Source organism: Aspergillus foveolatus, assembly GCF_047715535.1.
Source record: "Aspergillus foveolatus strain CBS 279.81 unplaced genomic scaffold BDW70scaffold_11, whole genome shotgun sequence".
Classification (NCBI taxonomy): Eukaryota; Fungi; Ascomycota; class Eurotiomycetes; order Eurotiales; family Aspergillaceae; genus Aspergillus; species Aspergillus foveolatus.
Window position 1 is genome coordinate 558,807 of NW_027396075.1, and position 22,878 is coordinate 581,684.

The 22,878-nt window shown below is 50.5% G+C and overlaps 7 protein-coding genes across 7 annotated transcripts; 3 read left to right on the forward strand and 4 right to left on the reverse strand.

Moving 5' to 3' along the window:
• Positions 1–249: 249 nt before the first annotated feature.
• BDW70DRAFT_148654 (uncharacterized protein) lies at positions 250–5,322 on the reverse strand (the record flags this gene model as incomplete). The annotated part of the gene is made up of 9 exons (XM_073738899.1): positions 250–1,046; positions 1,104–1,193; positions 1,265–1,362; positions 1,738–1,813; positions 1,870–2,534; positions 2,595–3,088; positions 3,750–4,754; positions 4,814–5,017; positions 5,071–5,322. The coding sequence occupies 9 exons, from the start codon at positions 5,320–5,322 to the stop codon at positions 250–252; spliced, it is 3,681 nt and encodes a 1,226-aa protein (XP_073598352.1).
• Positions 5,323–5,600: 278 nt separating this feature from the next.
• On the reverse strand, positions 5,601–7,368 carry BDW70DRAFT_13864 (F-box protein). Its single transcript, XM_073737258.1, has 2 exons — positions 6,098–7,368; positions 5,601–6,025 (listed from the first exon to the last, which is right to left on the reverse strand). Exons 1-2 carry the CDS (start codon positions 7,088–7,090, stop codon positions 5,879–5,881), a joined length of 1,140 nt encoding a protein of 379 aa, XP_073598353.1. The 5' UTR covers positions 7,091–7,368; the 3' UTR covers positions 5,601–5,878.
• A 1,728-nt stretch (positions 7,369–9,096) lies between these two features.
• BDW70DRAFT_131968 (actin-related protein 2/3 complex subunit 2) lies at positions 9,097–10,664 on the reverse strand. Its single transcript, XM_073736078.1, has 5 exons — positions 10,468–10,664; positions 9,725–10,395; positions 9,573–9,673; positions 9,474–9,522; positions 9,097–9,422 (listed from the first exon to the last, which is right to left on the reverse strand). Exons 1-5 carry the CDS (start codon positions 10,527–10,529, stop codon positions 9,343–9,345), a joined length of 963 nt encoding a protein of 320 aa, XP_073598354.1. The 5' UTR covers positions 10,530–10,664; the 3' UTR covers positions 9,097–9,342.
• An 89-nt stretch (positions 10,665–10,753) lies between these two features.
• On the forward strand, positions 10,754–13,937 carry BDW70DRAFT_13877 (snoRNA-binding rRNA-processing protein DIP2). Its single transcript, XM_073737281.1, has 3 exons — positions 10,754–10,781; positions 10,845–11,099; positions 11,165–13,937. The coding sequence occupies exons 1-3, from the start codon at positions 10,765–10,767 to the stop codon at positions 13,782–13,784; spliced, it is 2,892 nt and encodes a 963-aa protein (XP_073598355.1). The 5' UTR covers positions 10,754–10,764; the 3' UTR covers positions 13,785–13,937.
• Positions 13,938–14,617: 680 nt separating this feature from the next.
• On the reverse strand, positions 14,618–16,421 carry BDW70DRAFT_131972 (metalloendopeptidase WSS1). The gene is made up of 2 exons (XM_073736079.1): positions 15,791–16,421; positions 14,618–15,738 (listed from the first exon to the last, which is right to left on the reverse strand). The coding sequence occupies exons 1-2, from the start codon at positions 16,072–16,074 to the stop codon at positions 14,775–14,777; spliced, it is 1,248 nt and encodes a 415-aa protein (XP_073598356.1). The 5' UTR covers positions 16,075–16,421; the 3' UTR covers positions 14,618–14,774.
• Positions 16,422–16,835: 414 nt separating this feature from the next.
• Positions 16,836–18,537, forward strand: BDW70DRAFT_131973 (DUF1776 domain-containing protein). The gene is made up of 4 exons (XM_073736080.1): positions 16,836–16,915; positions 16,979–17,321; positions 17,383–17,546; positions 17,602–18,537. Exons 1-4 carry the CDS (start codon positions 16,883–16,885, stop codon positions 18,448–18,450), a joined length of 1,389 nt encoding a protein of 462 aa, XP_073598357.1. The 5' UTR covers positions 16,836–16,882; the 3' UTR covers positions 18,451–18,537.
• Positions 18,538–19,670: 1,133 nt separating this feature from the next.
• BDW70DRAFT_166096 (uncharacterized protein) lies at positions 19,671–22,588 on the forward strand (the record flags this gene model as incomplete). The annotated part of the gene is made up of 2 exons (XM_073741900.1): positions 19,671–22,382; positions 22,435–22,588. Exons 1-2 carry the CDS (start codon positions 20,332–20,334, stop codon positions 22,586–22,588), a joined length of 2,205 nt encoding a protein of 734 aa, XP_073598358.1. The 5' UTR covers positions 19,671–20,331.
• Positions 22,589–22,878: the final 290 nt, after the last annotated feature.

Sequence of the window (22,878 nt, forward strand, 5' to 3'; positions counted from 1 at the left end):
CCCCCTCTTCTGGAGGGGTCTGTGAATATGGATGTGTATAGTACTTGCATGGGTCGGGTGTTTGGGTGTTTTTATCCACCAATTCTACTAGGGTTTCTCTTCTCATCCTTTCGCGGCTGATGATTGCCATGGATCAAGAATGTACGATACTATTTGCTGTATATGATACTGATTCTGCTTTGCCCGACCAACGCCATACCGAACGAAAAGTTAAACAGGAAGAAATGTTATTTTGATATGGCACATCGACTATTGGTCCGTCGCTTCAATAGGCGCGGTAGCTATCGCCTCAGTATCATCTCCACCGGAGTCGCCCTGCTTCGCGCCTTTATGGTGTCGTCGTCTCCTCTTTGGCTTCGGCGCAGCCTCTCCGTCCTCTGCTGCTTTCTCAGAGTCCCGTTTCTCAGACTCGTCATCTGGCCGTTCCCTCTTTGTGGTAGCCTTCTGTTCAACCCTCTTCTTCGGCTTCTTTACACTCAACGGGTTCGGCCCCTTCGCTTTCTTCAGTTCCCTCTTCTTCTTCTTCTTCTCCCCACCATCTGAACCACCACTCTTCTGCACACTCTGATCAGTCAACCCTGTCCGGAGTTTATCCTCCTCAACCCCCTCCCTAATGCCCTCAGAAGGCGCACTCATCGGCTCTAATATCATCACAGACCGCTTAACATACACAATCGGCACACCGGGTATCGAGCGCGCACCGCGTCGAAGCGCCTGCGCACGTTTCAACGCCTGTAATCCATCATCGGCATCCCGCTTACGCTTCTTCCCTGTCTCTTGCTGCGTAGCCGAATTAGACTTTGGGGCTGGCGGGTCGGCCGTCGCGAGGATATAGTGTTCTTTGTTCCGCTTGACGTCGGAGAGCGGCGAGAGGAGGGAGAGCAGACAGCTTGTTTCGTCGATGGGTGTGGAGTCTTCATTGTGCGAACAGTGGCGGAGGGGGAGGGTTGTTGGTGGGGGAAGGAAGTCGGGACGGATGGGATTGTTCGTTCGTGGATTCGTGGGCTGGCCGGTCATTATCGATGCGAGTGAACATTTTGTTAATACTGCCGGAGATGTCAGTTCACACAATCCTATGTGGAAGTAAGTAATGCAGAACGTACATGGCTTGACCTGGCCCTGTAATGTCCGTTCCAGAGCAGGTATTAAGTCCATTTTGAATGAATGTACTGCGCGAAGCAGATTCGAATCGACTATATACATGACACTGTATGTTAGAAATAGTTGTTCCTTCGCTACATGACGCTGCGGGAAAGGCACATACCGAGAACCTGGTACGGCTCGCGAAAGCCGAAAGCCAGCTCATACTGGTGCATAAGCTTGCGATACTTCTTCGAGCGCTTTGCCCTCATCTTGGCTGTTCTTGTAAATTTGTTGATTAATGGCTAGATTGAGCTTTGTTCTCCATCGGAATTTTTTGTCTTCCTTCTTTTTCTGCCGGGCGGGACAAGCCTGAAATCGTATGGTCCGTGCGCACTATATAGAGAACTGTACGGATTGAAAGATTGACGTAGTTTGAAATAATTTGCAAAGGGACGATGCCCCGAGGCTTTGGTAAATTATATTAAAATGTTATAAAGCTCCTCAGTACCAACAATTATGTCCAGACCGCCAGACCATGCAAATGCAATACTTGATTATTGTTGCCGTCCTCCATATACCAACAATGCAATGTCTTCGAATTCGTATCACGTTATGTTGAACAAAATTCAACCAACCGGCTGATTCTCAGCCAACCTCGTATGGCTCGTTTCTGCTTCGCCGATACGCCTCCTGCACATGCCAATAACCACACTGATATCGTCCATCTTTCCTATTGAAAATAGTCAGACGATGGTTTTGATGAGTCAAGTATGTAGTCAGACTCACCACCTTGAATAGCCAAGCCCTCTTCAACCGCCTTTTCCATATAAGGACTTTCAGCAAACGGATCTTGAGCCACCGCAAGCGCAGACTTGAGTAGCTCCCTCGCCAGGAACACCATTTGCTCTTCCGCCAGCACTGCCGGTGGTGCCCACTCGAGCTCCTTGTCATTGTATCGGCCATGTTCCCATTTCTCGAGACCCTCCAGCGTGATGGATAGGACCTCATGCTCCCAAAGATTATCTAGCACTCCGTCAGAGACCGCGAGGACTATATCGCCCTCCTCCAGGTCGACTAGCGACAGCACTGCGTCTTTCTGTGGCGTGTCCATGCTATTCGTCCCCAGCTGCATCGGACAGTCAAACCAGTGCCATTGTTCCTCTGTTCGGAAAATGACCTTTTTCTCGCTAGGCCGGATAACCAAGACCTTGCAGTCCCCTATATTCGTCACGTATAGTAATGGCTTCTCCGTGCCGCTGCCATCTAACGTTTTGTGCAAGAGGGCGGTTACCGACGTCGTCGTACCGAACCATTCGCTCGGGGATGTTGTAGCTTGTGTCGTCTCTTCGTAGGCTCGTTGCAGGTACGCAATCGGGTCAACAGCGGCATCTGGACTGGGTATCCGCTCGACTTCCAGAGCCCAGAAATGTAGTATAAGCCTAGACCACAGTCTGTACAACGTGATTAGTGCGAATAAACTCAACATATGGGTCATGAGCAATAGCACATACGCAGCATGACCTCGCGGTTTTGTCGCCCACGCGCCTACTCCGTCATTCACCCCCAGGAAATTCTCGGTAACCAAGACTGCGTCATCACCGTTATTTAACCCCCGAATCAGCTCCCCTTTGACGGACAGCCTCTTATCCTGGCTGTGGTAATGTGTCGTCAGCGGATCGGAAAATGAGTGAGATGGCGGAGACAGAAAGGGCGGTGGAAAAGGACGGGACGTTCTTTTGGCACACAGCGCGTAGCCCGTCTGGAAGTAGAATGGCGATTTGAGTATGGGGAAATGCGGGCTGCGATCGGGAACAGGGGTGGTGATTCCGTAGGACGGCCAAACGGCGCGATGATAGCGCCGCACCAGGGTCTTCTTGAGACCCCAGCTCCACCGTGGGTCGATCGGGAGCGATGAGGTCGCTGATGCACGCAACAACGAGGACGACGATACTGCGGAGGGAGTCCCAGGAATCCTAGGCACCATGCCCGCAAGAGAGGATGTTGTCTATTCGTTTCCGAGTATAGCACAGGCTCTTTCTTCCCGAAGCGCACTCTCCACAACAATCAATATGTGGCTAGAGATAAGCTAACGGTGGGAAGGGTGGGAGGTTGATTCTTTATCCGGGAGAGCCTTGGGGAGGTTCGTTGTCGGAAGGGCGGCTCTCTGGAAGAAAAGGTTGACAGATGACGCTGTTTTAGCCTGACCCATCGCCCAGCTTATTGAGCCAGTGATAGTCGCTAAAAATGCCTGCATGCGATCTCTGTTGGATAGTCTGTGTTCTACTCTGTAGATTGTGGACTACGGGCGGCGCTTTTATCTAGTGTCTTGCCAGTCTGTGCTCACTGCTCACTAGCACAGCTGACAAGAGACCGTTTTCTCCACTTTGAACTGCGCCAGAGTTCATCAGCAAAAAGTACTGAAATTTGGGACCAGCCTTAGCAACCTGGGATTATGAACATATTTGTAAATGGACTTTTGATCGTAGATGGGACACCGACAGCCTTCTCATTGACTCGGTCAACCTCGCCCGTAGCATGGTTGTCGAATCTATGACGCTTTCTTCAAGAACTCAGTGCCGATCCACCGTCCTCCAACGGTATCACCTGGCTTATCAGCAATACGATATCGTCTTCTCTGTTCAGACACCAGCGCCGTGTGAGAAAACGTTGGCGGACCGCTGCTTCCGAACCTCTTCTATGAAGATCATGGTTGCACGATCAATCTCCGCTGTAAGCTCTATGTCATCAGCGTCGGGCCGGACAGATGCGATTCCATGGAAGATCGCTTTCGCAAGGGCACTACATCGGGGACCAAAAGGAAGAGGACCAACGCTGTTTCGTCGTTTTGCGACCATCAAGCTCAGCAGTCGCTCAGAACAGGGGCAATGACGCTCCACGTCTTGGGTGCAGTCATGAGCACAAATGCATACAGAACGGCATATGCATTTCCTCTCTCGGACGAGATCGATCAGGCGGCGCCGGCCCTCCGTACGACGCGCTTCTCCAACACATTTGCCTTCCAGCTTCGCCAGAGTGGCTTGACGATTGTCCATAATAACGTCGCGTTCTCGGATAGACGCAGGGATAGTATCTGGATCGATGAAAGGAAGTTTCAACAAGGGTACTACCTGCTGCACCGCCGGCTTGGGACTCAGAGAAAGATATTTCTCAGACTGAAGGGCTAAGACATCATCCGGCGGCATCTCGTACAGCACGGATGCTTTACCCCATTTCTGGCAAAAGTCGGATGACTTGTCGCCGACAATTTTCATAGCATGTTGGCGGTACCCTATGAGATCGTCCAGAACGAAACCCGCGTCCTGAATTTTGTCAGATGTGCGTCGAATAAAGTCCAACTGATGTTGCCGGACGAGTTCCTTGTTGAGGTTGACGCAAATGGTAGATCCATCCAGAGCCTGTTTGCAATTGAAGAGGATTTTGCATAGCTGGCTGGGTTCAGGAAGGATGAAAGCGCTGTTGGTGGCCAGTCGACGAACTTCTAAGGTAAATGAGGCACAGAGGTCGGCGGCGGCAATCTCCATGATGAGTCTTGCATATACAGCATAGTATAGGCTTTCTGTGTTGTCGATCAGGTCTATGATTGAACTAGAGACCACCAGTTCTTCGGCGCGTTTCGTGTGAGCCAAGATGCCGTCGGGGGTGTCATCCAACTAATAAACCGGACCCCGTCGTCAGCGTCTGAAGGGAGCGTATTGAGCTGGTTGCCTACCTCAACCCCATAATGCATGAAAGCCATCACGACGACTTTTGAGACTGCGTATACACTAGTCCATACAGATAGGACGCTGCCAAGCCAGTCGCAGACGCTGTCATCCTCGAGTTCATCCAGATATTTGACGTACGGGGAGAAGATATTCCAATCTGGAGCGCTCACTGTGTAGGGAAGCGGAGGACGGTCACTCGGGCCCATAAGCTAACTTGTTAGCCATTGCGGTATTAGCCCAATGTTCGCTCCGCTCAACTTACTGCAGACGCGTATGAGCCTGCTGTACTGTCCGATGACCGCAACCGAAACCCATCGCGCTTCTCTTGCTCGAGAACCTCTTGTGAGTACTTATAAAATCCATCAGTGTGTTCGTCAGTAGGGGAGGACCCAGGGCCACCCCAGCTCGACTGAGAGCGAGAGCCCGTTGTCGTTTCAGAAAGAGATTCGCGCTTAGGGAAGAATTTACGTAGGGTGAGGTCCCAGAAATGAGAGTAGGATCTGTTGCTGCCCATGTTGGTTAACGGGTAGCTTTAGTTGGCTCGACTGACTTCACCGAATGGATATGAGACGCTGTAAAACGGAAAGCAAGAGGAGAGATTCATAAACACTTGAATGCGCTGTCAAGACCTCAGAAGGGACAATGAGTTTGCAAATTGGTGAATAGGACAAGTGCAGTGAAGAATAATCTCCTTGTTGTGACCGGAAAGGGTGGCAGGCACTTTGAACACAGTGAGTCCTTCCACTAGTAGAGCATCCACAAGAACACCAACTGGATGCAGAAGTCATTAAATCCAACCAAGGCTCTCGACTTCGGGAATCATGAAAGAAAGATTCTTGATCCTGTGCAATTCACTTGTTGTGAATAATAATCTGCGCATTTCACATAGCCCTCCTCACCACGCACACATTACACTTGAGACAGCTAGGAAGAACGACATCAAGGCCCAATAACAGCACCGCTATGGACTTATTTCTCTATGCAGGTTATTAATATTGATCTTGTTCTACGTGGAATTTCGTCCCATCCGTGGCAGCAGTCCTCTGAGCAAGATCACTGCTAGCATGAGATCACTCCCACCTCGGATCCACTGCAATGGGTGTGTTTCCATCATAGGGGCCGTAGGGCAGGATGACCTCTGGAATCTTCCAGATGGTCTTGTTTGCTCGATCAATCAGCTTTGATGGGATATGTGTGCTTTCACTAAACGATAGTGACTGCAGCAAACATCAATAACCAACTTCAATGACCGGCCTACGAAAGGACAGAATAGTCGAATGTGAACTCACCCGAAGATTACTCAGACCCCTCACCCATTCGAAACCGGAGTCCAGCTTCCCGTCCGACTGATGGTTGCATTCGTCAATGGGGTGCTCCAGTAGTCGATGGCAATGCTCCAACGCAAGAACTTCAAGATTTGCGCCAGGCGCTGGACCATCAAGCCGAGTTTCGGAATCATCCAAGTCGCTGTTCAGACCCCCGAGCCAGTAGAGGAATTCAGGTGTCGCGCCCCGACAAGTCCTCAGCTTTAGGGTCATCAAGCTAGGGTTCCTCTTCACGAGCATCATCAGTTGCCACGATGTTATTCCTGCTCGCTCCAAGATCAAGCATTCAAGATTAAATAGCCCGATATTCTTGGTTCTGCCAACTCCAATCAACGAGTTCCATCCCTCATTAGCAGGGGCAGGATGCAGCCATATACTTGGACGCATCACTCCATCTCTGATATGCGGGTGCTCGAATCTTAGAGCGAGTGAGCGGAGAGTATTTTGGCAATACGACCCCAGCGCAGTTGCGCCCTCTAGGTTAAGATCATATGCCATGAACTCGAGGTTTCGTAGCGAACATCCGTATCGCTGGAGGACTCCGGCGAATATCTGGTTTTGTAGGCGGATCATTTGTTCTTGTGTCTGAGGTCTGTCATGCTGCATCAGGATTTGTTGGCTCGGGTTGATATTCTGACGAAGGTCTCTGCGCAATGGCCATTGTTTTATCGCCCTTCTTTGGTGCTGGACGATGGAGATCGTATAGTTGTGCTCGATATCGTTATCCACCCAGGTACTGCCCAGTTGTTCAGGGCTAGCCCATCCCGCCTGAAGCAGAGAGATTATCGAATGCACTCGTTTCTCAAATACGCCTAGTCTTAAGCATCTAAGACTAGCTATGTGATAATCGTTGTTCAGGCGACTGGTTGCACCGAATGCAAGCAGGTCATTGAAGGAAAGATTTGAAAGTATCTGTAGAACTACTTCGGGGGGTAAAAGTCGAATCCAGTCCGTCATTGAGGACTTGCACCGCCGGCATTCGAAGGTAGACTGAATAATCTCTAAAGTCGGTTTGCCGAGCTTTTATGTCCCTATCGGAGTTGCAATTGATATGGCGGTGATTTCCCGGCCAGGTACGCCGAGCAGCCGAGCAGCCGAGCCCTAACCAAAGGGCAAGGACTTTTGGGTCCGTGTAGAGATAGAGCAACGTCACACGAGAGATGCCTCTAGCTGTCGTACGAAGCCGTTGGAGGGCGCAAGAGAGGTTATGGTGGCGTAAGCAACAGGATGATCATAGGTGAAACGGATATGAGAAGTTGCTCGATTCCGGGTGCCGACTTTATATACTTAGAGGTCGATTAGGGCAAGGCCGACGGACTGGACGGGGCGTACGACGGTGCAATACTAACAAGTCAACAAACAAAAATTTAGAAAAAAAAAGGAATCGGAGAGTGAGAGACACCGGTAGATGCCTCGTCAGCTTCAGGAAATGTTTGTAGATCGTGATACTGTTGAGGTTTCGGATGACAGGAACAGAAGCTCTAGGGTTTGACAGGTCTCATTCTTGGCTGCGATGATGATCCACGAGCGAGTGATGAACCCGTCAGCTAGTTTACCAGACCCACGGGCCCGGAAGGGCCTTATTTATGTGGGTGCAAAAGCAAAAAAAGCCTTCCAGACCATACGCCAAAGTTGGAAGGATTCATGGCTTTCGCCCAACACCGTCATTGGAAGACCATGGGACCTGGGTGAGTCAATAGCATATAGGATCAGCAACAAAGTGTGGCCTATCGTGTCCCTCGTAGCAGTCTAGACCTTTGAGTAGTCCGCGGATGCGTTAGGGCAGGCAGCCTGCAAGGTATAACCCATATGAACATGGACATGAATGCGACATTTGCTACGTAGCGTGACTCGAGTCACATCCAGCTTGATGTGACCTAGATGGTTAGTCTTATTTTTCTGGCTAGGGCCGGTGGCAGGACGCGGTCGATGAGCGAGCGTGACATTTAAAAGCAATTATGCAGGCTGCAGCAGACTAAGCAATTGGCAACCGCATCAGTAACCAAGTCAAGATGCTCCAGGATGGGCTCCTGTTGGCGGCGCAGACCGAATAGTAATTTTACTGTTAAACTGGCGAGGCTCATAGCACGCCGGACATCAAGGGATCTTTGCGCACAGTTCTCTCAGAGATCTCACATTCTGAGTCCTTGGTTTGGTCAGAGATACTTGGACTATCCAGAATCGCCGAGACCTGCTAAAGCGCAGAAGAGAACTGTGAGAGCCATCGCTTAGACCGGGATTCAATGTCGCCGTCTTTCAAGGAGGTGTAGACTGTGCGTAGCGATGCGGGAACCGTGCCACTCTGAACCATTGCGCTGGGCCAGGCCGTCCAATAGAAGATTCTGCTAATCTCGCTGTCGGTCAATTTGTCAAGTCACAGGAAGCAAGACACTTATCCCCACCGTTGAGACTCCGAGATTTTTGCGAATGTAAGAGAAGTGAGCTAGCGAAGGATCAAGATATGTCAGCAGCGTGCCAGGGGGCAAGCCAACAATTCAGTTGTATGGCTGAAATTCAAGGCGAGTTTGCTTTTTTGCGGGGCTATACCCATCCCCTAGCCAGCTAAAATCCAGCCCGGTCTTTGTTCTTCCGCATGCATACGATATTTGGTTTGAGGCTGCCTGTCCCTTTAGGCTATAGCCAACAACCTGTCACATCGGTCACGCATGTTGATTGGTCTATCGGACGCATACTTAAGACAAAGGTTGGGCCACGTTCTTTGAACTGGGACTGGACTGCAATGATAACCTGATAAGCTCCGGGGAAAGGGCCGAGGAAAATTAGTATTAGGCGGATTGGAGCACAAAGAAAGGAAACGCTCGGTAAGCGGGGGAACTATTGTATCCAACGTTATGGGCAAGGGTGCTATTGTCACGACCAGCCAGAGCTAGACATCTTCTGAAAGACGCATTGTCCAGCATATCAAGGTAAAGGGGCCAGACTCTATTTATCCTTATCGCAGAATGTCGTCGATCTGGTTGACTGCTCTCCACCCTTTTCCTAGTGGACCGTCGACCATTTCGTCGCAACATAGCCTTGGTCGATCAGGATCTACACTTATTTCAGAAAGAGCATGTATTAGAACCGCAATATTATTGCAGCTTGCAATCTTTGAAATAGCCCATCGTCTATCGGATTGTCACAATACCCCGTTCTGTGCTTCAGGCTGCAATGTACAATTGAACACAGGCAATGTCTCCAGTCCATTCCTATCCCTGGACTCTGAAAGTGCGTCCGCTCGCTGTCTTCCTTTCTCGCTCCTCGTTCTCAGGTCTTGCTCGGTTGAGGACTATCTTTGGTTAGTTGAAACACAGGCGACTAAAATTGAACCAAAACGTACCCTGGAGGAAGTCGGCAGTTCGCTTGCGCATTCGGGTGTGGATGTATGCCTTTACGACCATCAGCAAGCTGTTATTTAATGTAAGAGCAGGTATTTCACCTTAGATGCTTTGATGTGGTAGTGGAAATAGTCGCGGAAGGTCTGGATGTGTGAGATATTTTCTTGACGTCGCTGCGGTGTCAGATGACGAGGGAAAAGAACTGTCTTCAGTCAGTCATCGGGACAACTGGAAACGTTGAGAGAGCTCATACCAAATGTGATGTAACTGATCTTTCCGTCACCAGCGTCCTGTAGACCAGGGACGCCAGCCAGTTCCAGCGGAGGGTCGTTGCGGAAAAGGACTTGAGGCGCATTTTGCAAGGTCGCTACACGTCGTCGGGCATCGACGAACTCTTGTAGGAAGACCTTGCCGAAAATACGGTCTGTCTCCTCTCTGAAGACCGTGCTGAAGATCACAGTCACTCGATCATGACTAGCTTTAATATAAATTGCCTCTTCTTCCCGATAATGGATCGCCATGACTTCGCCTCCCTCCGCAACGCCCGCTGGCGCTGCCTCCGAAGTGTACTTTGAAGCTTCCTCCGCCAGCTGCGCGAACTCATCGAACGCCTTCTCGAACGGAGCGGCCATTGCGTTGCGCTTCAGCAAAGCTAGTCGTGTGATGAGGTCCTCTCGCGCTGTTTGGTCATCCGGAAGGTTCTCCAAGTCGATCAAGACGGAAAAGTCGTAACCCGGCTCGGGGGCGACAATGTAGGGGCCGTATTCCCTTTCCAGGACCTGCTGGGCACCATATTGAACCAGTTCTCGGAAACATTTCACATTGATAGAGATGAGAATCTTTGTTTTGACCTCCGGGGTTGATAAATGGAATGTGACACCGTCGAAATCCGAGACGATCTGGTCGATGGACACCGGCGGGGCTCTGAAGCAGCGAGCTGTCAGCTCAGGAACATGTGTATAGAACGAGGGGAAGTAAACGCGGGGAGGAACACACCCAGAGAACCGCTCCGTCAGGAGTGACCGGATAAGAACATTCTCATAGTCCAACAGAAGCATTGTTACTGTCACAGCAATCAGTTGTAAATTTAAGTCTGAGTTCCTTCTCCTCTCTCCTGCCTAATAGATGGAGTGACGTTTCTTGGTGGTTGGTCCGCCAGCTCGGAGTGCACAACGAGGCGGTGGGGAGTGGCAGATCTGGTCGCTGTCGCGCGCCGTAATAATTTATGGCCGCTTTCCCGCACCTATCGATAGCAGTGCTCCAGATTTTTTCTCAAAGCACTGGCGATTCACCATGGTGAAATCATATCTGTGAGTTCTGGAGTTGGTTGTTTCTTAAATGCAAGGTATATTAGCTGACCTTAAGTTCCTCAGAAAATTTGAGCACTCGAAAACTTTCGGGGTTATCACCTCCACATCGTCCAATGCGATCTGGGTGCGGGACGATGCAATCGCCGGGATTTCACGTCAAACAGGCGCTGGGCGTGGTGTAGTTGGCGCAGGAGAGGAGGTTTTGTGCTGGGATATAAAGAAGGGCGAATTGCTGGGGAGATGGAAAGATTCTGCGTGCAGGGCGCAAGTCACTGTCATTACCCAGAGCAAGACCGACGAGGATATTTTCGCCGTTGGGTAAGGGCTCACCAAGTGCAGCTGGATTCGGAGCAATACTGACATCACTTTTTTCTCTGATTTAGCTACGAAGATGGCAGCATTCGATTATGGGATTCAAGGACCGAGACAGTGATGATCTCTTTCAATGGCCACAAATCCGCTATTACCCAACTAGCGTTCGACAGTGCGGGAGTTCGTCTTGCAAGTGGCTCGCGGGATACCGATATCATTCTTTGGGATCTAATTTCAGAAGTCGGTTTGTTTAAACTGCGCGGGCACACAGACCAAATCACCTCTCTTCATTTCCTCGTCCCATCACCCGAGCTGTTGAATGAAGCTGGATTGAGCGAACATGCCGGTTTCCTGATCACGACCGGAAAGGACGCATTGATCAAGGTTTGGGATTTGGCATCACAACATTGTATTGAAACCCATATTGCACAGTCAAACGGGGAATGCTGGAGCCTGGGTCTTGCCCCAGATCAGAGCGGCTGTATAACGGGCGGAAATGATGGCGAGCTGAAGGCCTGGTCCATCGATGAGGGTGCGATGATTGAAATCTCCAAAGAGAAAGCCGGTTCGGAGAATCGCAAGATCCTGGCTGATAGGGGATCATTCTACCGCAATGGAAAGGATCGAACGACCGGAATCAGCTTTCACCCGCGAGCAGACTATGTGGCATTCCATGGCTCAGAAAAGGCGGTAGAAATTTGGCGCATCCGTTCTGAGATCGAAGTCCAAAAAAGTCTGGCAAGGAAGCGCAAGCGAAGAAAGGAGAAGGAAGCTCAGCGTGCGGCAGAAACGGGCGAGTCCGCAGAGAAGACCGAGAACGATAAGGCGGAGGACGATGTTTCCACCGCGCCTGTTACTGAAGTCTTCGTGTCTCACACGATCGTCAGGACGGGCGGTAAGGTAAGGTCTTTCGATTGGATTAGGGCCAAATCGAGCGGAAAGATTCAGCTCCTTGCTGCTACTACGAACAACCAGTTGGAAGCCTACAGCGTGACCACGTTGAATAAGAAGAGCAAGAGCGAGGGTGATGTGGAGTACAACCGAACGCTGGCTATCGATATACCAGGCCATCGCACAGATATTAGATCCGTCGCCTTGAGTTCGGATGACCGAATGCTGGCTTCTGCCTCCAACGGGAGTCTCAAGGTCTGGAATGTTCGGACACAGAACTGCCTGCGGACTCTAGAATGTGGTTATGCACTATGTTCGGCTTTCCTTCCGGGCGACAAGATTGTCGTGGTTGGCAACAAGGACGGGGAGCTGGAAATCTTCGACATTGCCTCGTCAACATTATTAGATACGATCAAAGCACACGAGGGGCCCGTATGGTCTTTGCAGGTGCATCCCGACGGCAAATCGTTAGTCAGTGGCAGCGCAGATAAGTCCGCGAAGTTCTGGAATTTCCAGGTCGTGCAAGAAGAGATTCCTGGTACCAAACGGACAACACCGCGGTTGAAGTTGGTTCACACGAGGACACTGAAGGTCTCAGATGATATTCTGAGTGTCCGGTTCTCACCCGATGCTCGCCTGCTGGCAGTTGCGCTTCTAGACAATACCGTCAAAGTGTTTTTCAACGACTCGCTGAAGCTTTTCTTGAACCTCTATGGCCACAAACTACCCGTTCTAAACATGGATATCTCTTGGGACAGCAAACTTATCGTCACATGTTCAGCTGACAAGACAGTTCGTCTGTGGGGTCTAGACTTTGGTGACTGTCATAAGTCATTCCTCGCGCACGAAGACAGCATTATGGCCGTGGCTTTCGTGCCCAGCAACAACGAAGGCAACGGTCACAACTTCTTCAGCGTCAGCAAAGACCGCGTCATCAAGTACTGGGACGGCGATAAATTCGAACACATCCAGAAGCTGTCTGGCCACCATGGCGAGATCTGGGCGATGGCAATCAGCCACACCGGCGAATTCATTGTCACCGCCAGTCACGACAAGAGTATCCGCACATGGCAACAAACCGATGAGCCACTCTTCCTTGAAGAAGAACGAGAAAAGGAGCTCGAAGAGATTTACGACAACAACCTCGCAGCCTCCCTTGAAGAAGAAGAAGGCGGCGCGGACGGCGAAAGGGCCGAAGCCGTGGATGCCGGGAAACAGACAACCGACACCCTCATGGCCGGAGAGAAGATCATGGAAGCGCTCGATCTGGGAATGGAGGATCTCGAAGTCATGCGCGAGTGGCGCGCCATAAAGGCGAAGAACCCGAACGCCGCCCCTCCCGCCCGCAACCCACTGTACATGGCCCTTAACAACATCTCCGCCGAGCAACACCTGCTCAACGTCGTGCAAAAGATCCCCCCCGCCGCCCTGCAGGACGCCCTTCTTGTCCTCCCCTTCTCGAAAATCCCTGCCCTATTCACCTTCTTAAATATTTGGGCTAGCAGGGAGTGGAATGTTCCTCTTACATGCCGCGTGCTGTTCTTCATGCTTAAAACGCATCACCGCCAGATCGTTGCCAGCAAGCTGATGCGGCCCATGCTTGACAGTATTCGCTCATCGCTCCGTCGGGTGCTTACGCGCCAAAAGGACGAAATGGGCTTCAATCTCTCTGCATTGCAGTTCGTTGGCGAGCAGGTTAAAGCTCATGGTACAAAGGATTACATTGATGAGCAGGCTTGGGAGGAAGAGCAGCGAACAACGGGAACTGGTAAGAAGCGTGTCTTTTCCAGCATCGCTTGATGCGCGAGGGGAGGTCTTTTCTACTCTTGTACATTTGACGGAAATCTGTAATGCATGTGCCTGGCGTTTCATCTAGAAGTATTTAGGACTGGGGCTACAGAAAAGTTATATATCCTGGAGTTATAATGAGAACAATCCATGAGTTTGAATCGACGTATATTCTACCTAGTAACGAACACGTATCTACCAAGCCATGGAGCTACGGAACCTACAATGTACACGCACGATAGAGCCTATATTCATATTGAACGGCGTTAGCACCATGATTCAACCCAAAACAATCGTAAGAAAAGCGAAGGGACTACTGGCAACCAAGCAACTAAGCAACCCAACAAGCCACCAGAATCCCAAGCGCAATCCAAGCGAAACACCATTCAGTAGAACCATTATAAGCACCGACGGTAGGAGCTTCTATTATTCAAGTCCCCTGCCATACCTCTTCCGGCTCTTCCTAAAAATATCGGTTCTTGAACAGTGTTCTCATCATTTTGGCGTTTCGTGGATTGCGCTGAGGCGGGTTTGTTGGGTTGATTCAATTTCCTTGATGCTATAAGGGTAGGCATACCTAATAACTTCAATTAATAGGCTCAATTGTTTGCTCAGGCTTTTTTTTGGTTTTCCCGAGTCGTGAGTTGGGATTGAAAGTGCAGTGCAGTTGAGGAGATGTTGTGAAAGAAATTTGAATGACATAGCTCGGGAGCTTAAGTTAACTTAGGTCGCTTAATCTGCTGAGTAAGCGACAGAGGTGAGGCTGTTAACATAGGTAATATAATCACCCCAATTGCTATGGTGCTGTTGGTTTACTATCCAGATTGCTATAATAATGTATTGAGCAAATTAATAGTATTATATGCTCTTTGTACACTACTAAGATGCAAATTATGTTCAAGTGAATTCGTAAATCATAGAGTGTACGGCCCAAATGCCAGAACTGAACATGAGCCCTAAGAACTGACAATACTCACACTTGGCGCAATGCCGTATCCTAACTCATGAAGTTTCTTTCATCCTGCCGCAATTTGAACAAGTCCACCACTCTGATTCCATGAAACTACCGCATGAACTGCATAACCAACCCAGCGGCTTTTTCTGAGCATTTTTCTCAAGGGTGGAAAGGGATTCAACAGCGCTTCTGCGATTTTTGAAAGACCTCTGCCCGACTGTGCGATTGATAATGCCTTTATTTCTACTGGGCGCAGTTGTGGAGCTGGACCTCGCCGTGCTGGGGGGCCCAGAAACCGACCGGGAAATGACAGGCCGAGGACGTTCAGATGCACATGCATCGCAACATAGAAAGTTGGATGGGTTTTCCAGCGTGCAAACCGGACAAGTCCAGGGGTCGGCATACAAGCTGTCATCCGTTGTAAGGCTGGCAGGGTCCTGTCCACTAACCGGCAGGCTTGGCTTGCTCTGTTCAGGTACCGGCGGAGGCGTGAGAGTTGTTCGAGATCCTGCTGGGTTATCCTGACTTGGGGGGATATACGATGGTCCGTACTTCTCCCTTTCTTCTTCCTCAATTAAATCAATATAGACCTGCATGATCGCTTGTTCGTTTGCATCATCTTCCTCGGCCTTTGTTCGGAAGCCATTCCTGGAAGCTTCCTCCGCGAGCTCGGTGGAGTTGTCGGCTCCAGAGGCGCAACCCTGAGTCACTTCTATGCGTCTTTGAGCTGCATCGGCTATGACCTTTCGCATATCAGCACCTCGCGCTGGACCTGTCCCTCCCACTCGCTGGCCTGATCCGGCGTAGAGAGCTCGCCTCTGCTCTGCAGCAGCTCTGGCTCTCCTACGAGCCTCATCAATAGGTACCTTTGCTCCGCCCAAACGCCTTCCATGTGATAGAAAGCCTTCGCCGGTGTAGCCTTTCATGGTGAGTTCTGTATGTTCATCACGTAGTTGGTTCCAGAGGGCATGGAACTGTTGGTTGTGTGGGCCGTGTACGATATGGCACAATCTGCAAGGTTAGCATGGCAGATATGCGACCTAGAGAAGTTCAATCTACTCACTCGTGTAGCATGGTGTCTACTACCTGGTCAAGCGGTAGAAACTGACTCTGGTCCCCGGCATGTCGGAGGCGCAGACAGATCTTCTCCCCAGCGTTGACATTAAGGCCAAGAAGGTTCCGCTGCTGTGGATAGAACTCGCAGAGTGTTCCAACTCTCCATGACCGTCGGCGCATAATCGGTTTTACCAAAGAAGCTATCTTTCGAAGGATTAAAAGGGCCTCCGACTCCCTTGGTCGATGCCTATCGTGCTGGTACACTCCCACTAGCGGGTCTAGTTCACGCATAATGAAGTCTGGAGGAACCGGTCCGACAACTAAACCAGTAACCGAATGTAATACTGAGGGAACGAGAAATACCGTCCAAAGACCCCACGCCTCACTTGTGAAGCTACGAGGTGTTCATCTCTCGGTGATGCTGTGCCAAAGCCACAACTGGAGTTATCGTCCAGAGTACGCGAAGAAGTAAGCAACGCCGGAGGCCCAAGAAGCTACCAGAAAGCGCTACAGGTGTAAATTGACCAAAATGTGTTTTTTCGAGACGGCGATAATTATTAATGATTCCAGGCTTCCATCAGCACACGGTTGCCGCTAAGCACGTGACTCTCAAGCGGCCTGAGGCACCGGCTTCTGTCTCTCACTTTCATAGGATTCCGTCCTTTTTGTTTTATATATTCCTTGTTGAATGTAAAGCGTGGTATTTCTGAGGTATATTAAAGTAGTAGGTATTAGTGGTGGCCGTAGACGAAGAATTTGGATTTTAATGACAGAGTGGCGCGCTCTAAAATATATAGATAGTTCAGACCTTGGCAACACTCTGCTGTAGCTTTGTCCCGAAACAAGACCAGTTCAAAATTACTAAGAGAGCTTAGATAGAAAAAAGGGCTTCTATATTGCCCATCATATAGTAAAAGCATTATCATACGCATGTACTGTGCTCCCAAGACTGCATGAAGCCTGGGCCCGCATGTACAAAGCAGAGTCATGTGATGACTTTCCGGGAAAGAGCGATCGGGTTTGAGGCATCGTCGTCTTATCGGGATCTAGAATTTTGTTCTTCAGACAACTTCCCACTCAACCTTAGCGATCTGTCGAAATGACTAGTGACGATCAGTTTTTCTTCGACTACGTGCGTACCTCCATTATCCCTATTGCGCTATAGCTCAGGTCTAACGACTGTATATTCGTCCAGCTTGCGTCCGTTCCCCATGACGTAAGAAGATATGCGAACTCTGTGGCCGAGGCCATTGACCGACACGTCGACCACGTTGCGGACGCAGTTCGAGATACGCTTTCGCATCAATCATGGCTGCCTCCAAGTGTCAGGCCATCACCAATAGTTCGTCATATCTCATCGCGGCCGCAATCACTATATGATCGCGTGCACAACTGGGTTATACAGAACCGGGCATGGAGCGCCGCTATCCTAGCGTTCGTGGGCACGACTGGTGTCCTGTATCTCGGTGATAAAAAGTTGAGGACCAAGCGACGGAAGGCAAAGCGATCTGCTAATGGTGCCCGGAAGGAGATAATAGGTAAGCCGCGGGATTTTTGGGAACTATCTGCACCTGCGCTCGAGGCTGACCACTGCTATAGTTGTTGCTGGGTCGCCGCATGAGCCGATGACTAGGTCAATAGCGGCGGATTTGGATCGCCGCGGGTATATCGTCTATATCACTGTGTCGTCTGCAGAAGAAGAACACCTTGTCCGGGCAGAGAATCGACCTGACATAAGGCCTTTGTGGCTAGATTTGACAACAGTAAGTCGCATGCTTCTCTTCAGTCAGAAGACCAATCGAATACTAACCTCTGCAGCTCCCGTCATCGCCATCGGAGATACACTCTTCCTTGAATGAGATCCACAGTCTGATTACTCAACCGCACGCCCCCATGGCTGGAGTGCCACCGCATGTCTGCCAGCTGAGCGGACTTATACTAGTCCCTTCGCCAAAGTTCGTAGCAGGACCAGTTGCTACGATTCCACCATCATCGTGGGTTGATACTATTAATACACGCCTTCTCTCGCCTATCTTAACCACCCAGCTCTTTCTACCGCTTCTTACCCTGCGCAACACTAACAGCACCATCATCCTTGTATACCCGTCCATCTCTTCATCCCTCTCAGCGCCTTTTGCTGGACCTGAAGTGGCCACAGTCCGCGCTCTGTCAGGCTTTGCGACATCCCTGCGAAGAGAATTAAGTCTTTTGCAGCATCACAATGTTGACTTGGTGGAGTTGAAACTTGGGAATATCGACCTTGGGCCACAGTACCGGGCCCCCAATAGCCATATCGCAGGAACCGAAGTCCTCACTTGGAGCGTTCAACAGCGGGCACTTTACGGACCACAATATCTCAACAGCATTGAACAAAAACCGGTAGCCTCGGCTGGACCTGGTTACATACGCGGATCGCCCGCTAGGGCGCTTCATAATGCACTGCTTGATGCCTTGGAACCCACATCTAAGAATATTTTTGGACAGCGGACAGCAAAGAAGCCTGTCAGATACGCTGGAAGGGGCGCGCGGACTTATCATTGGATCGGACAGTGGACGCCCCCTGGATTAGTGGGTTGGATGTTAGGCCTGCGAAAAGGCCACGCATCTCCTGTCGAGAGCGCCAGCGGGAGTGGCAGCGAGACTGGTTGGGAAAAAGTTGACCAGTAGAGAATTTTTGGCTAATCGCGACTATAATCAGACTGTGCTTGAGAGTACATTCAATATGTGAATATAAGCATCTCTCCTCTCTTGAAAAGGAATGGCTCGCCTAGGCCGATCTACAGCTGAGATTCTACGCCCCTTCCAAAGCTTCCACAAGATCTAAGAATGATCTGCTAGCCATCTGCTAGTAGTAGCCTTAACGGATACATGGCAAAGTATAATCGATTCTCAGACCGACATGATCGCAGCAGCGGTGCACGGGAAGTTTCGAAGTAGACCCAACACTTCGTATACATCGGTCGACTCAGGAGCCCGCAGTCTGCATGAACTGTAGACCATGGCCTCTCAGCGAGAAAACGTAAGTTTGTAGCATTGATGCCCTAACTGAGACAATTCTCCATAAGATTGGTGGAGTAGGTCTATCTAGGCGTCCGGCTTCTAAAACAGTTTCGGCAAGCAGGAGATTATCACAATAACGAAGAATCTCCTTTGCTGTCACGTCATATCATAAAGCAAAATGCCAATAGTGGGCGGTTCAGACCATTCATCAACATGCTTGGACAGACTATGATGAGGGGTTGCACAGATCACTTTCTCCGTGCCTCGTTCACATACCCTGATGACATCCAGGCTGTCTCATGTGTCAGCTATTGCAATCAATCTGGGTCCGGCTGGGAGCAATTCCAACTTTCAGAAAAATAAAAATAGGTTCTGCTCCCATTTCGTTCCCCACCGACCAGGAGTTTTGGACTGAACCACTTTCGAGTCGCCCGTGGTCCGACGGTTTCATGCTCAGGAGGTTTTCGTCTCCTGGCGATCTGAGTGGTAGCTTGTCACAGCCCAATGTCCATCGTTTAGTCTAGAATTGTGAAGCAACTCGGCTACTCTGCACTCCCCTCCCTTGATTGTTACGAGTCGGCTGAAGTCAGCTCATGACTAGTAGAAAGCATAGGAGGAGCGAAGTCATGGAACCTGACAGCGACGAATGCGCTTCCATTAGTACCGTTATTGCTCGATTTATTTGCCTTTATATTAATGCCAGCCCCTGACTGAACAAACGAGATTCTTCTGCGACGGTCTCTCAGTTACAATACGATTTTGTATCTGTAATTAAGTTTTAATTACAAATAAAATACATTTTCATGCAGAGATTTATCTGTACTAATATCGCACTATTCGTTTTCTTGGCAAGGAATACATTGCGGTACTCCTCCACATAATCAGCCCGCCTTTGTCCGTCAAGTTGGCGATCGTCAATCGTCACCAGGAGCGCGCCAAAATTCCATCCTGGTTCCATTGTTCTTCTGCCGTCGTCTGTCAAGACTGTCACATCTACACAATCTTCTGGATGCTCATCTCTCCCTTCCACTTGCCACTGCCATTTCTCCACAGGCACTGCGCGATGCTGGTCCTGGCCCAGAATCCAGCATCTCCTATCTAATCGCCCGCCCACTTGTAGTCTTGTACAGAAGGACTGCGGCCTTGTCACTCCTTACTACAACCACTTCAACTTGCAACCCGATCCTGACCTACTGTCCGACATTGGTGACCAACTTTGCCGTCTCTTTCTCCTTGGGCTGTCACTCCTTCAGTAATTCCGCCCTCCTTTGATCTTTTGTTGTTCTTTCGCTTCTTCTTTTCTTCACACCCCCCCCTTTTCAGCTTAAAATACCACCAACGCCTGCCACTCACCAATATTCAGACCATTCAAGCTGCAACCATTGCGACTGTTGGCTCTTGCTCTTCATGCGCTCGCGTTGATTCGCCGACCCGTTACGATCCCGGTTGAATGAGTTTATTGTTCTCTACGCCTGGATAAATATTCCGCCCTGGAAGCCCGCGAGAACGTCCGCTCCCTGTGCGAGTCGAAGGTGACCCAGTACCACAATGGCCTACCGGCCGCAGTTCGGAGCCCGTTCGCCTTCTAATGAAAAGTTCCGGAGCGGCGCCGCTTCGCCGCGCGTCGAACATTTCGATGGAGAAATCCCTCCGGCGCTATCCCCGCTAGATGCGTTCGCATTTCAAGGTCGGCTTCTGGCCCGCCAGCTGGAAGACTCGGCGCGAAGGGATCGACGCATGAGTCGCCTGCCCCCTTCCAGCGTTGCACGATCATTGTCCCGGCCTCGACCCGGCTATTTTCGATCCCAGTCGTCTAACGATGCCCAGAGGCCTGAAGGAGGGCTCGCGAGACAACCAACCCAGAGAGCTCGTCCTGAACCAGAAGAACCTCGATTCCGTCCTCAGTCAGAACACCCTCGGCTAAGCGGTGTATCCCATCTCGCAAGTGAGCAAAGCTATTCAGGCGACGAGGATGAGACACCGAAGAACGAATCCCATTCCCCAGCGGTTGATAACGAATGTTTCAAATTCGATGCGGTGCGAGCTGAATCACCGGAGGAGGACGTTCAGATTCAAGCTTCTACGGAAGCGCCGCGCCGGTTTTATGCTGCGTCTCCTACGGGTGTTGCACCCCCTGGTCTGAGCAAGGCTTCTTCAACCGACTCTGTTTCTTCCCGGTTGAATATCAATCGCGGCCTAGCCCCCCCGGCTTCGCCTATGCTTCGGCCGTCGAGCAGTCCTCGCCTCCAACCAGAAAGCTCGGACGATGACTACAGTTCGAACGCTGGCTCAACTTTCTCGACTTCGCGCAAACTGTCTTCCGCCAGCGCGATGTCGATGCCGCATTCTCCTATGCCTTCAACGGTCCGTTCACATCCTCGATCACCATCCATAAGCTCCGAAGCCTCGAATTCCAGCCATCTTCCCCGGCCGTCTTTCAATTTCTCACGACCTATGAGCAGATCCAGCACGAGTCTTTCTGCACCTATTGGACTTGGGGTGTCAGAACAATCGTCTGCCGACACCCAAGGCGTGATGAACCGCAGCAATAAGCCTGGCCCGATTGTTGTGCCAGGGCCTTCGGACATGCCCACTACGCCCAGTGATGAGCCTTCGTCAGCAGTCTCGTCGTACATATATACTAAATATACCCTTCCGCGCGGACGCGGAGTGCCAAGGGATTCGGTCGTTTTCTCTGGCCTGCAGACGCCCCATTTTGAATGGCAGGAACCGCTGTTTGAGAGTCCTGAGCAGCGACCGAAGACCGCTGAGCCGCGAGAATCTGCCAGAACACCTTCCCCCTCATCAACTTGTCAAGAGTCGCCCGCTCCGCAAAAAGCAAGATCGGTATATGAGGCTCCGGCGACGGATGATAAACTCCTGACGCCGGTGGTTTCCAGATCATCAGCTAATACTACACCATTACCTGATAAGTCTGAACCCGAGAATGTTTCCCCTCGAGCACGGAGTTCCGAGGCGCCTAGAAATGATGACGTCTCAGAAACGACGTCTTCTGCAGACTCTGCGTCTACACTACGTCCGCAGACCGCGAAAACGGCTGTTCCTTCTGCCGCGATAACGGCAGAGGAGCACGTTGCAAAGGGCATTCAGCTCCACGAAAAGGGCTCATTAAACGAGTCCACTTATCATCTACGAGTTGCGGCAAAGCAAGACCACCCTGTTGCAATGCTGCTCTACGCCCTAGCCTGTCGACATGGCTGGGGCATGCGGCCGAATCAGCAGGAGGGTGTGCGTTGGTTGCGCAAGGCCATGGACTCTGTCGGCCTAGAGCTATCTGCCGACTCCGACCCGAACGTGTCAGCCAAATCGAAGGAACTGCAGAAGCAATACCGCGCCCAGTTTGCTTTGAGCGTTTACGAGCTCGGCGTAAGCCATCTGAACGGATGGGGAGTCGAACAAGACAAAGCCCTCGCCTTGCGTTGTTTTGAAACCGCCGGCCGATGGGGAGACGTTGATGCACTCGCCGAAGCAGGCTACTGTTATGCTGAAGGAATTGGCTGCAAGAAGGACATGAAGAAGGCGGCCAAGTTCTACCGTGAGGCCGAAGCTAAGGGAATGAGCATGGTTGGCAACAGCTGGTAAGTTCGACGCCAAGGCTTTGCGTTGTCATCTGATACTGACTGAACGCAGGATCTATAAAGAAAAGTACATGTCAGATGATGGGTCAGATACGCGGTCCCGAGGCCGGGGCCGCCATGCACACACTCCGGACAAAAAGGGACGCAGCAAATCACGAACGCGCAGTCTTTTCCACCGCAAAAAGTCCAACGCCACTGAAGCATAGATGGTTCTTTGTCTTGGTTGCATATTGCATTGGGGACAGGCGATATTCGACAACATCAAGCAGAAACGCTGAGGTTGTCGCAGCTTCTTGCATTTCGTCTTCCTTTTACACGTCTTTTGCTTTTCCTTCTCATTCTTGTTCTCGTTTCTCTCTTCTTCTATTCCATTTCCCTTCTCTTCTACAATTTCTTTTTTCTTCTCTTCTCTTCTCTTTTCTTTTCTTTTTTTTTTTTTTTTTTTTTTTTTTTTTTTTTTTTTTTTTTTTTTTTTTTTTTTTTTTTTTTTTTTTTT